We start from the raw sequence: 12686 nt of genomic DNA, 5'->3' as shown, positions 1-12686 counted from the left end.
ATATATATATATACACATACATATATATTTTGTATGTATGTGTGTGTACTGTCTTTAAAACAATTATATTTTTAATAAATATTAAGCTGTTCAATTCAACTAGAACTTGTTTTAAAAAAATTATATATTACACGTTATATTGAAAGTGTGTAATTTTAAATCCACCAATTATTACGACCTCACTTTTTTATATGCGAGCCTCCAAATCTTTAAAAACAACTAAATAATAATTGGTGGATTGGTTGATCAAAATATCGAATATAATATAATATGATGGATCTAAGAAATAAAATATTACCAAAAAATTGTAATAAAATTATTTATTATGTAGTTTTGGAAAGAAAACTATGTAAAAACAAGTACAATTTGATATGAAATACTATGGAAAAATAACAAATTGTAATAATTTTACAATACTATTTTATTAAATAATATTATAATTAATATTACAATATATGTCCCATTTCTTTAAAAAAGTTAAACCTTAAAGAATTACATGACTAAAAAAATTCTATCGCTATCTGTAAAAGCCCAAGCAAAATAAAAAGTTTGAAATCTGAATGATGTTAAAATTTGAAACGCATTTGCACATAGTGAAACACTTTTACTTAAAACACTTTTATTTAAAACAATTTTTGCAATACAAGTGTATTTCAGCGGAGAATATAAAAATATTACGTATTTTGTATTTAAAAACTTTAAAATTGGAAAATTTAAAGTTTTTTGTATTTTGTAATTCAAATATTAAGATTGATTGTCATTAGTCATGACGTTCAAACAGTGTGTGTCACATCTTGTATCAAGAAGTCTAATGAAAAATAATAAATTATAACAAATCTTTAATCAAGGAAAAGCTATAAAATTGAAAAAATAGACCCGTACCCTTGAAAGATTAAAAGTCACTGGATCTTTTCGATCAATCATGATTTATTTTAACGTCACTACGACATTATCGTGACCGCTGTTTTTGGGAGTTTTCCCAGAGGAAAGAAGGCTCGTAAAATTTTATACGTGGATCACCCTGTACGTGGCATGGGTTTAGTTCTCCCCAGTCACGCAGGTGGCGCTGAACGGCGCGCTAAATATGCGGGCGCTTGCGTACCCCGGCGGTCAGTCGCGGATCGGCTTTCGCGTTAGTGGTATCGTTCGTTCGTATTCCCCGCCGTCGGCGGAACGTCACGTCTCTGTTTTCGTTCGCGAGAGCGACCGGCGACCGGTCCGGCGGGTGGCCGAGGGAACGTCAGTGGACGCGGTACACCGCTATATAAAAAACGGAGTGACACTCTTGACGAGCAATGAGCATCCGCGGTCGTCCGGGTTGACGTCCCCGCGGGATTCAACGCGCGTTCGCGAGAGAGGAGAGTAAACCAGAGAGTAACGGTCGTTCCCCTGGCTCATTTCGAGTGACATTCGCGGCGATAAACATCGATCGCTCGCCCTCCCTCGTCGTTCTGCTCCCCACCATCATCACTATCACACTTCGATCGTAGATCGCGCGCTCTCGGCTCTCCCCCGCGCGAGATGGATCATCAAGCAGAGCAGCGGCGCGCGCGCGACTGTTGAGTCTGTTGACGCCGCCGGCCGCGCCGGCCGACGCGACGCGACGCGACGCGACGCGACGCGACTCGAAGTCGGAATAGTCGGATTATATTTTCCCCCTTCGGTGTGCGTTCGGCGTTCGTCGCTCCCGTAGAATGGACGGACACTCGCCGTCGTAACGACGGCGTTGTCAGCGGCGCGGTGGGCGCATCGATCAACATCGCGAGGGAGCGAGTACGACCCTCGCTGTAACCGAAGCGCGGACGTGCCGAAGACGAGACTCACGAGAGACACGAGTTCAGTGAGTTCAGCGAGTTCAGCGAGCTCGCGGTCGAAAGAATTGCCGCTCTCACTCCCCACCGGCTGTCGTCGAGTACTCGAGTCTCCGTTCAGTTTTCGCGTCGCGTTATCGATAACGGATATACGATTATCGATATATAACTATCGAGAGAAAGAGGGGAGGTATGGATATTCGCCGCCGCTCTCGTCTCCGTGAAATGGCAGACGCGGCCGCGGACCGGCCGCGACGGGCGAGTCGGTTGAAGTAAGCTGTAAGCGACGACGGAGTGTCTCTCTCTCTCTCTCTCTCTCTCTCTCTCTCTCTCTCTCGGAGCAACGAAGCGACGGGCGGCACGTATATCGCCGTTAGCCGTCAGTCGTGTGTGCATGTGCGCGCGCGGCCGCGCGTGAACGCGGCGCCAAAGTATATTCGCGGAGTGTGTGGTGCGACGAGATAAAAGAAAAAAGAAAGGAAAAGAAACGTCTGTCTGTCCGTCCGTCCGTCCGTCAGCGTGGCCTGCGTGGCGTCGAAGAAAAAAAAGGAGATCAACCGTCGTTAACGAGATCGTCGTCGGTTACAGCCGTGACGGGCCCGATGACGCGCGAGTGTTGATCGGCGCCCTGAGAGTGTTGATCTGGGTGCCTTGATCCTTCAACCTTCCCGTCTTCAGTTCGGTTGTGTGTGCGTTTCAACGTGCGATTGCGTGCAATCTCTCGGACAGCACGACGGAGAAGAAAAAAGGGTAGTACGACGCGCGACGGGGGCAGCCCTCGGATATATTAATGAAGATGTGCCGCGGATTGATCGATCGGTTGCTCCTGCTAGCGGCGTTCGGCATCACAGTCCAAGGTACGTGCCATGATTACTCTTTTCTCTTTCGACTCCCCCCTCGGGCATGTGTGTCCCTTTTCTACCCTTGCCTCCCCCCTTGGGTTCCCCCTAGGCTCTGATTCACAACGCGTGTCTGTCCTTGATAAACAACCCATGCTAGCACAGATCCCTCCGGCAATATTGCTGTAACATTGCAACGTTCCAGCATTATGGAAGTATTAGAAATGTAACAATATTTTTATGTTAGAGCAGTATTCAAATAACATTAGAAATGTTGCAGCAACATTGCAACGTTTCCGGCGATATTGAAGTAACGTTGGAAATGTTGGGGCAATATTTTTACGTTCCAGCAATATGTATTGCAGTAATATTGGAAATATTTTAGCAACTCTGTCTGATGTAATACGTTAAAATATAACAGCAACATTTCCAACGTTACTATTCAGTGACTGACTTACCATTCGATGACATAAGTCGACACTCGTGTCGTTCTATCTTTATCACTCTCTGAATGTCAAGAAAGATAGAACGGCTTGTGTCATCAAGTGGAAAGCACCCATTGAAGTAACATTGGAAATGTTGCTGCAACATTTGAACATTATAGCAGTATTGCACTAACATTACAGCTGTAGGCTTCCCTATTGTGTATGAGTAACAAGAGTGAAATGATTTCGAGAGCGTTGGAGCGTGGACTGCAGCCTTAGTGTTACGGTCCATTCGAGCCCCTTCCCTCTCCCCCCCTCCTTTCGCGTCGCACCATACGTAAATAATATTGCACATACAGGGTGTCCTCGTTACACGCGACGCGTTCCGCCGTTTAAATGGAATCCCCGATTTTCCCACGGATTCTGTTTCTCTCCTCTCTTCTCTCTTTCTCTCATCCTCGATCGCGTTTATAACAGATGCGAGGATTGCGAGCACGGACTCTCCCGAAAACGTCGAGCGATTCGATCAACGTCGCCGCACTCCGCGACGGTGGTGGCGAATCCTATTCGCATAAATTGATTTACGCACCCTTCCTCCCGTTGTTTCGTCGATCGCGTTCCACTGAATCTGCACAAATCGAGTTCGCGCGTAACGAGAACGCACTTCGCGTCAAGTATTACGATTAAAGTCGAGATAAAATGGGCTCGGACGATTCCCGTCGTTCCCTATTACCAGGCCAGGTCAAGTCGTACTTGAAAATTCGAGGGAATCGATGCGACGCAACGAGAAAAATGCGTCTCTCTCTCTCTCTCTCTCTCTCTCTCTCTCTCTCTCTCGTTGATTATGGAGTATTTATTTAGAATGGTAGATTAACTCATACGCGTGTATAGTCAAACATTTGCGTTTTAGATAAAACAGGGGAGATAAGAGCATTATAAGCAGGAAGTACGATTGGGAGATAGTAATTTACGTTTCAGTTGCAATCGCTTGAAAAGTGATACAAATCGAATTATTTTTATGTTCGTATTATGCGTGCGGATTGTGTTCTAAAAAAAAATACATCGGTCTTCAATCAGGAAAAGTATATACAAGTTGAATTCAAATAGAAAATAGAAATGAGTTGAAAACGGAAACAATATCAAAATTCAGAACGGATAGTTTTTAGAAGTTAATATAATATCATAATGAAATGAATATTTATTACATTATTTTTAAACTTGAGAGGATCCTAAAGTCTGTTTTATCCATTCAGGACTTATACACATATAATTTATGTCATTGACACTATAAACTGCTACATCAATATCACACGTAACAAATTTGATAATTAATTTATCTTACATATTAGTTGTCTAAGCTTAACTCTAAAAATATTGTTTGCACATATAATCTCTCCGAATCAAGATTGTTTTATACGAACAAAGTTAACTTGAATATAAAGCAAATTTTGTTACAAGTTGATTACAGAACTGTAATTTTTCAACTTTTTCGTTTTTTATATAAAGTCGCCCATTTGGACTACATTACCCGTTTATAATTGTGGAATGTAGAGAAGGATTTTTAAATTTGTATATAAAAGGCAGTTAGAAAAATACTTATACGACTTTAAGATCGTTTTAAAACTTGGAACAAGTAATTTGTAATTAGCTCTAGTTAACTTACGCTATAAATAATTAATTACGCAAATTTTTTTCTTTCCTCTCCCAAGAACAATTTTATACTTTTTACTTGTGTTACTTTTCGAAAGTGCGATATAATCTTTTCAAACATTTTGCATTTTCCACATTTTTGTTTATAATAGAGATAAAAGAAACAAGAGAGAGAGAGAGAGAGAGAGAGAGAGAGAGAGAGAGAGAGAGAGAGAGAAAGAGAATAATAATAATCCAGGCAGCAAAATGAACTTTTCTCTCAGTTTCTGACGGTAGAAGTTACGCATAACAGTCATAACGTAGGACTCGAGTTATTACAATTTACGAGGAATAACGCTTGTATATTTTTACCACAACATCACGATAAGTGTACATTTATTATTCATTGCATTCAATCACATAACAAATAATATATAATTAATTGAACTGCAAACGACTTTTAATCGTTTAAACGGGGAACGATTATTAAAGACTTCCGAAGAGAGTTTCGCGCACAACCTCTATTAATACTTACGTACCGCCTCCAGTATCATTTCGTCTGAAATCAATTCTGTTAACCCTCAATTACTTTGATGGAGGCACATTTGACCCCGCTGTAGATAGCTCGTGAGATATCACTTTTATCTTGAACTCTGACTCGTCATATTGCTTAAATGATTTTCGCTTTTTCTCCCCTCCCCTTTTTTTCGTACTACCCCTAATTAGCGCGGGAGTTATTTCCTTTGATGATGACACACGCACACACACACACACACACGAATTTCAACGAGTTTATTAAATTCTACCTTAACTCTGCCTTTTTTTCGTAAAAAGCTTTTTATTAATCAAAGCGTAGTCCGATTATTCTCGACGGCTGTATAGTTGCTAATTACGAAATTACGAAACCGGCTTGGAGTTGCGCTTTTTGAATGATAAAAAACGCGACGTTATTTCTCTGCGAAATCATATCGCCGCGTTTACGCTGCTTAAATCGAAAATAGACGAGATAATTAAGCTTCTGGTGGAGCAAATTGCTTTTTGAAAATCCGCATAATATGTAGGGAACGAATAACTACACGGCTTTCGTCGTGTTTTGAGATCCCGTTTATGCGTTTATTATTTCTCTCGCGTACAGATGCGTTTCAACATATTCCGGACGTATAAGCGGCGCGTTACACATTGCATTTTACATTTTATCGCGGACTACCGATATCGGGTGTAGGAAAAATAAGATTCGTCGAATATTATAAGGAAAAGTTCCGAAGGAACGGCTTATTTATTTTAGTAGCTTCCGTGCGGCGGCTGTCTAAAAATAGACGACGATACACAAAGCGGGGTAGGCTTTCCGTGCTCTATTTTTGTTTGCGACACAATGTTTATCGTTATTCAAGCAAAACTCCGAGCCTCCATTCTTATGCATCCTCCGCATTGTGCTCGCGCTCGCGTAGGCAAGCATTTGGTTTTCAAAACATTTTGTGTCCACCCCACATTTGTTTTCTGATCTTTCTTTTTTTTTTTTTTAAGTACGTACAATTCCGTCGTGACTTGCGAACGCAAATTATGCATTAACGAAATTAAATAGATACTATTTAAATGTCTTGGAATGAAATATTACTCCAGAAGAGTTAAAATACACCATTGAAAAAGAATTAAAAAATTGCACTTTTGAATAAGAGTGGAAGATTTTCTTTCAATGTTTTTTTTTCTGGGGAGTGAGATTTATTTATTCCAAAGGAAAGAAATCTCACTCCTTTTTCGAAGTGAATCTCTACACTCCAAAAATGTAAAATCTCATTCTAAAAAAGAGTGAAATTCTGCCACTTTTATTCAAGAGTGCAAATTTTTCACTTTTTGTAGTGGCAGTATTTTAATTCCTTTGGAATGGTATTTCATTCCAATAAATTTAGAGAGTAAAATAACGTAAACATTTGGGAAATATATTACTTGTTTCATTAATCCAATCAAGCTCAGCGGGAGTACAGTTCTATGATTTTTTTTACATAAACGATCACTTTAAATGTTTTTACATCCCAATTCAAATCACTATTATTAACAACAAATAATCTTGTATATTATTGTTTTTCGATTTATTGATATTTAATAAGATTATGGATATGGATTTAATCACAATTTTCTGTGAAAAGTACAAGAGAAAGCAAATAAATATTAAACGAAATAAATACTTTAAGTAGCTTATTGTAAGAGTATTTCTAAAAAAATAAATATTTAATTAATATAACATTTTTTGTTAAGGAATTTTCGATGAAATTCTAGATTTGAGGGTTTATAAAAAATAGTTATTTAAAAAAGAAAGAAAATGTATTAAATGATATTCATAAACAATATTTTGCAATTTGCATTTTCTCATCGCTGCGATATAAAACACCAAGTGAGTATTCTAGGATTAAATAGTGCAATTGTGGTACTATTTTTCTAACAGAGAACATCTTACAATTGCAAAGATATTGCAGGAGAAAATCTGTTTCTCATTCTACTCTTCAAAACTGCTCGCAATAATCCGATAATATTTAAATCGAGCGATTTCCCGCTGGCCAGGTATTGAAAGAAATTGAGATTGGAAAGATATTAGATAAGTTCGAAGAATAGAGAACAATTTTTATTGAAAATAAAGTGAGAAGTCAATTTTCTCTTTCAATATCACTTACATAAGCAATTGAAAGGCGTTTTGCTAGAAGAAGAATGGTACAACGTTCCTTTGATGATTATGCAAGCATTTGTGTGACTATAATTCAACAATAAAATTTGTATTAAAAACAACTGGTGTGCCAAGTCTTTATTAATAAAACGAATAGTGTATTTTTTATATATTCACATTGTTTTATCTATATCCCGCATTTCTATTATATTTACATCAGAAGATACAAAGATATAATTAAAAGATTAAATATTCAAAACATAAATTCGACAAATTTTATGTATTCGTACGTATTCATTGTTGTTCAATCGTAGAAGCTATTCGTGCGTCTTCAATTATTGTCTGCCTCTGAAAGAAAACCAATTGATCAGAAAGATTTTTTCTGATCAATTGGTTTACTCTCAGAGACACATAAAGGACGTCTTCCGTTGTTGGTTGTGGTACTTTGCGAATTGGGCGAAGTAATATTCATTGCTTAGTCAACTATTTCCATTTCCTTGAGGAGATATGCAGTAAACTCGCTGTTGAACGTTATATCGATTTTCATATAATTAGGCGCGTGTGCTGGAAATAAGGGCGGGCGGCACGCGACGATTATGTTAAGGCACGTTAGACAATGTGTAAATGATAAATTAAGCTAAGTTTATAACTCCTTATATAATTTCGTGAGTTCGCTCACTGTCTCTCTCCATAAATAGTTCCGTCTATCTATTTATACCGAGAAGAAGAGTCTGACAATAGCTATCAAATATTGAATAAAATAATGCCAATCAAAATGTTCTTATCAGTTAAAATAACTGATAAGAATAATTGTACTTTAATATTTAGCAAATCAAACACAATAATATGACCAATCGTTTTTGTGATACTTACTAAATATTTAAGAAAGTAAAACAGTTTTTTTTTTTCATATTAACCAAAATTTAATTGGCATTATTTTACACAATATTTGATATTATTGAACTCTCTTTTCATATCTATTGATTTTTCCTCTCACGCAGAAAAATTATTCCAATTAAATTAACTGAAATTCTGATGGAAAATAAACGATGCAGAATTCTAGTTAAATCTACTAAAATTCTAATTGAGATAATCAACATTCAGAATTTTCTTAGTTAAATCTAATAGAATTCTAGTAGATTTAATCAGAAATCTGGATCGTGTTTATTTTCCACTAGAATTTCAGTTTATTCAATCAAACATTTTTTTCCATGAGAAAAAAGGAATAGATATACTGAAAAGAGAATCTAGTAATAGCTATCAAATACTGTAAAATAAATGTCAATCAAATTTCGGTTAATATAACCGAAGTAAAAACAATTTTTACTTTCTTAAAAAGTAGACTTAACCAGAATTCTGGATCGTTTATTTTCCACAAGAATTCCAGTTAATTTAACTAAATATTTGTTTTCTTGCTCTCTCTTAATTATATCATTACACTACACTGCTTCCTTGAAATCCATTCACTTCTTTCCTGAATTTTATTTTTGTCTTAGCGCTTGAGGGGATTTATCTCACAGCTTGATGTATAAATACTATAATTTCTCTCTCTCTCTCTCTCTCTCTCTCTCTCTCTCTCTCTCTCACATGCTTTGACCAGCTGCGACTCTAGCACGTTTCTGTCTTTTTTTCCTTATTTTTCTAATTCTTACACGACCGCTCACCTTTTACTACGAGTCCCGATATAATTGCTGTGTTATTGGTTATATATACGTGGCGTCGAGGCGCGACGATCCGTCGTCCTCGGTCGGAAACACGTTTTAAATGGCCATTACGGCGATTGATCCCTTGCGCACCGCTGCGATTAATCTCCTTCAATCGCCGCCGCGACGACAATGCCCGTTGAAAAAAGAAAAACCGTGGCTTACAACGGAGAAGAAAAGCCGTCTCCGCTTTCGCAGGTGTCCGTACACGCTGACGCGCGCGCGTAAGAAGCTATCCGTGCTCCTTCGACTATTCATGCTCCCTTAGAGATCCCTTTCACACAGAGGCGGTCCTCTCTTTCAGCCTCGCGCCATATTTACCGGCTCCCAAACCGGAGAACGCGCGTATAACCGAGGATGTACCAAGTGACAGTTTTATAAGACGCGAGTCAAATGCGCATCTCTTGCTCGAGCACGTCGGTTTTACGGCGAGACGAGGATTACCGAGGTTAAGGTTTTCTAATATCGTTATCACCGAGATAGAAATTAATTATCGGGACTAGAAAGTAACTAAAATGTTACTCGAAAGCGCAAAACATTTACTCACGTCCTGGAAATTTATGCGAATATGGTTTGGTTTGGGAAAATGTTCGCTAAAACAAGGTAGAATAACTCGTATAAAATATCTGTTAAATGCAATTAAACGTGATTTAGTTAAATTACTTTCGCGAAAAGGATTTCTATAACGCATCGGGAATGTTCTATATACTCCAAACTTTAAATTACGTTTCCTCAACGTACCTTATAAAACGTACTCGATTCTACCGTTCTCCCGCTCGCGATCACGTTTTCGAGGAATTAGTTCGTAGACTGTAAGGTAAATGTCCCAGTAACCGGACATGTTACTATGTTCGAACACTTACAAAAAAGTTATTATTGTTAATGTTCCCTGAAATGCTTTTTTATTACAATATCAATATTATAATTTAATTGTATTTAACTTTTAAGTAAGTCGAGTATACTTAACTTATAGAAATTTAATATTAATACTGGCCAATTAATTAATTTATTTTCAGTATCGAAAGTAACAGTTAACAATACTTTTAATATTCCAAATAGAGCCCCAAAGAAATTTTATTTTTACAATTATATCTTTCAATAGTATGTATAAAATTAAACTTACATTATTTACATTCTTATGAGATAGAGAAATGTAAAAATAATATTACTTTAAGGCTTCTAGGCAATTCTTTTTATTTTGCTTTTCCAGAAGCACAAACAAGGTTTTTAAGATAATTATGCGCAGAATGCTGCAGCCGCTTACTTAAAAGCTAAAGATTACAATTAAATAACATCGGATTTAAAAAAGCATTTGAGATTAATATATAATAATGTATGAACAATTATAAAGTTTCGTGTTTGGGCATAAGTACATATTCGGTCACTGGGACGATTTACCTTATCGCGATTGGAAAATTTCGTCAACGATGGGCAAACGCGAATATCGGCCCTGTGTTATGGATATGGAGGACGCCGGCGCCCGAATTTTCGCATCGTATAACTTTACGAGACATTTTCCGAGCCGCGAAACCGGCGCCGCACCGCCCCGTCGATACTCAGTTCCCCCTGCCTTTTATATGTTGGCAGAGACATAAAATACATTTACCGTATATTTTTTTGCTTCTACTCGCGGAAGGCCCCCCCCCCCCCCCCAGCATACTTGCGATGAAAGTGTTTGCAAACTAGAAACCGCCGTCGTCGCGCGGCCGACTAGGCGTGGTTAAACTGACGTCGCGATTCGCGACGCACGATGCTCGGCGACATTCCGCGTATCGTCGTAATAAATCGTCGTCTTAATCACGCCACCGCATTTAACGTTACGTTGAGTGGCCGTGTACCGTGTGATAAAACGCTTCTAAAAACGTCTAGATTTACCGTTAAGGCCATTAGAAGAAGATTACGGTTTTACACCCTTTCTCGCAATGTTTATAGTTATTGTTATACTTATTGTCCGACGTAACGTGGAGTGTTCTTGAAGCAGGAGCCAAGAATCACCCTCGACTCGCACCGAATTCTTTTTTTCTCTCGCGCCTGATTCATGTATTTAATACGTTTAGTAAGAAATATTAGTTTTTTTATGCTTAATATACTTTAATGCAATTTAATCCTGGAATGCAACTCATATTTTTCTTACATTAACATTATTCTGAGTGAAAATTCATCCACATAATTAAAAAGTTTTTTTTTAACTTTTGACAAAGTGTCCGGAGGACCGCAAATTTGAATACACAAATGAGCAACTAAAGCTTTAAGCTGGTCTAAATCTTTGGCTTAAGTATAATATTTTTAATGTGAATTTATTAGTATTACCATTTTGCAAACTGCGCACTGAAATTATTTTCTTCAAACGCAATTATAAACCGAAATGGGATAATAAATGTAATAATATCACAAAATAACAAACAATTTAATGGTATTGATCAATTTTTTACATTTTTATATCTACTTTATAATTAAAGTATTAAAATACAATATAACTGAACTCTCTTATATTATTTTAATATATATATTGTATATATAACAAACGAACTTTAATATTAATTTTATTAAATGTTATTTTAAGCAAATAAAAATTTGAATGAAAAAAATTCTACTAACCTTAAAAAATGCATGGATGAAAATTTACTTGTAATAGCATTCCAGGGTTAAAAATAGGATCTATGAATCACCCGTGCCAAATTTATTCTCTCTGGATTATATTTAAACTGCTTAATAAGTCATTAGTTTTTGTGCTTAAGTATCTTTAATGTAATTTAATCTTAAAATACACTATTATATTTTTCTTACATTAACTTTAGCCTAATTGAATATTCGCTCGCAATAGCACATTCTAGTAAAAATAGGATCCATAAATTACCCGTGTCAAATTTGTTTTCTCTATATCGTATTTAAGATGCTTAATTAATTAAGTCATTATTTTTATACTAAACATATATATATATATATATGTGTGTGTACATATACTTTCTAAATCTGAATCAGTGGATAATCATTGATATCAGTGTCAAGTATGTCATTGGTAATCAGCGAATGAAATGTGGGATCCCTAACCTATCTAATCTTTATTATGTGATCTAACTAATCTTGTTTGTGCATAAATTCAGTGAATGTAGTATTAGAAGATTGAAATTAACATGCAAATATCAGTATTTAAATTATATAATGCTCAAACATTCTTTCTTTTTTAGTTGAACTAAAATCACTGATTACCCAGTGCCAAGTATGCCACTGGCTAATTAGTGGCTATCCGTCGATTCAGATTTAGAGAATATGTATATATATATATATATTTGTATATGTGTATTTAATGCCATTTAAATCTCTCTGATGCACTACGATCGATCGTTAGCTCGGAGTTTATTTCTTGTCAAGCGGAAATTCTGTCCAAACCGGGATGAGTCGCGCGAGTTATACTCGTCGCCGGGTCGTCAAAGGTTACCACGGATGTGCGGTTAACAACAGTGAGACGCAACGAGGGAGACGAGCCTTTGCTCCGTGAACCAGTTCCGACTTTATCGATGCACCCGCACTCTCGGGATATCGCGTACGCGGCCGGCGAAACAAAAACGGCACGCGGATGAATAATTTATGACAAAGACGACCACTACTAGGTTGCCGACTCC

General features: G+C 37.2%; 1 protein-coding gene across 1 annotated transcript in view; it reads left to right on the top strand.

Annotated features, from left to right (window-relative positions):
• The first annotated feature begins 2185 nt into the window (after nucleotides 1-2185).
• The window catches only part of LOC108750975 (roundabout homolog 2-like), a 124404-nt gene continuing 113903 nt past the window's right edge, over nucleotides 2186-12686 (top strand). Inside the window, exon 1 of the mRNA XM_018490864.1 lies at nucleotides 2186-2668. Within this exon, the coding sequence (XP_018346366.1) occupies nucleotides 2602-2668 (67 nt within the window). The 5' untranslated portion in view covers nucleotides 2186-2601. The remainder of the gene's footprint in view (nucleotides 2669-12686) is intronic.

The sequence above is a fragment of the Trachymyrmex septentrionalis genome, unplaced genomic scaffold (assembly GCF_001594115.1).
Source record: "Trachymyrmex septentrionalis isolate Tsep2-gDNA-1 unplaced genomic scaffold, Tsep1.0 scaffold11, whole genome shotgun sequence".
NCBI lineage: Eukaryota > Metazoa > Arthropoda > Insecta > Hymenoptera > Formicidae > Trachymyrmex > Trachymyrmex septentrionalis.
This window is presented reverse-complemented; position numbering and strand designations above follow the sequence as displayed.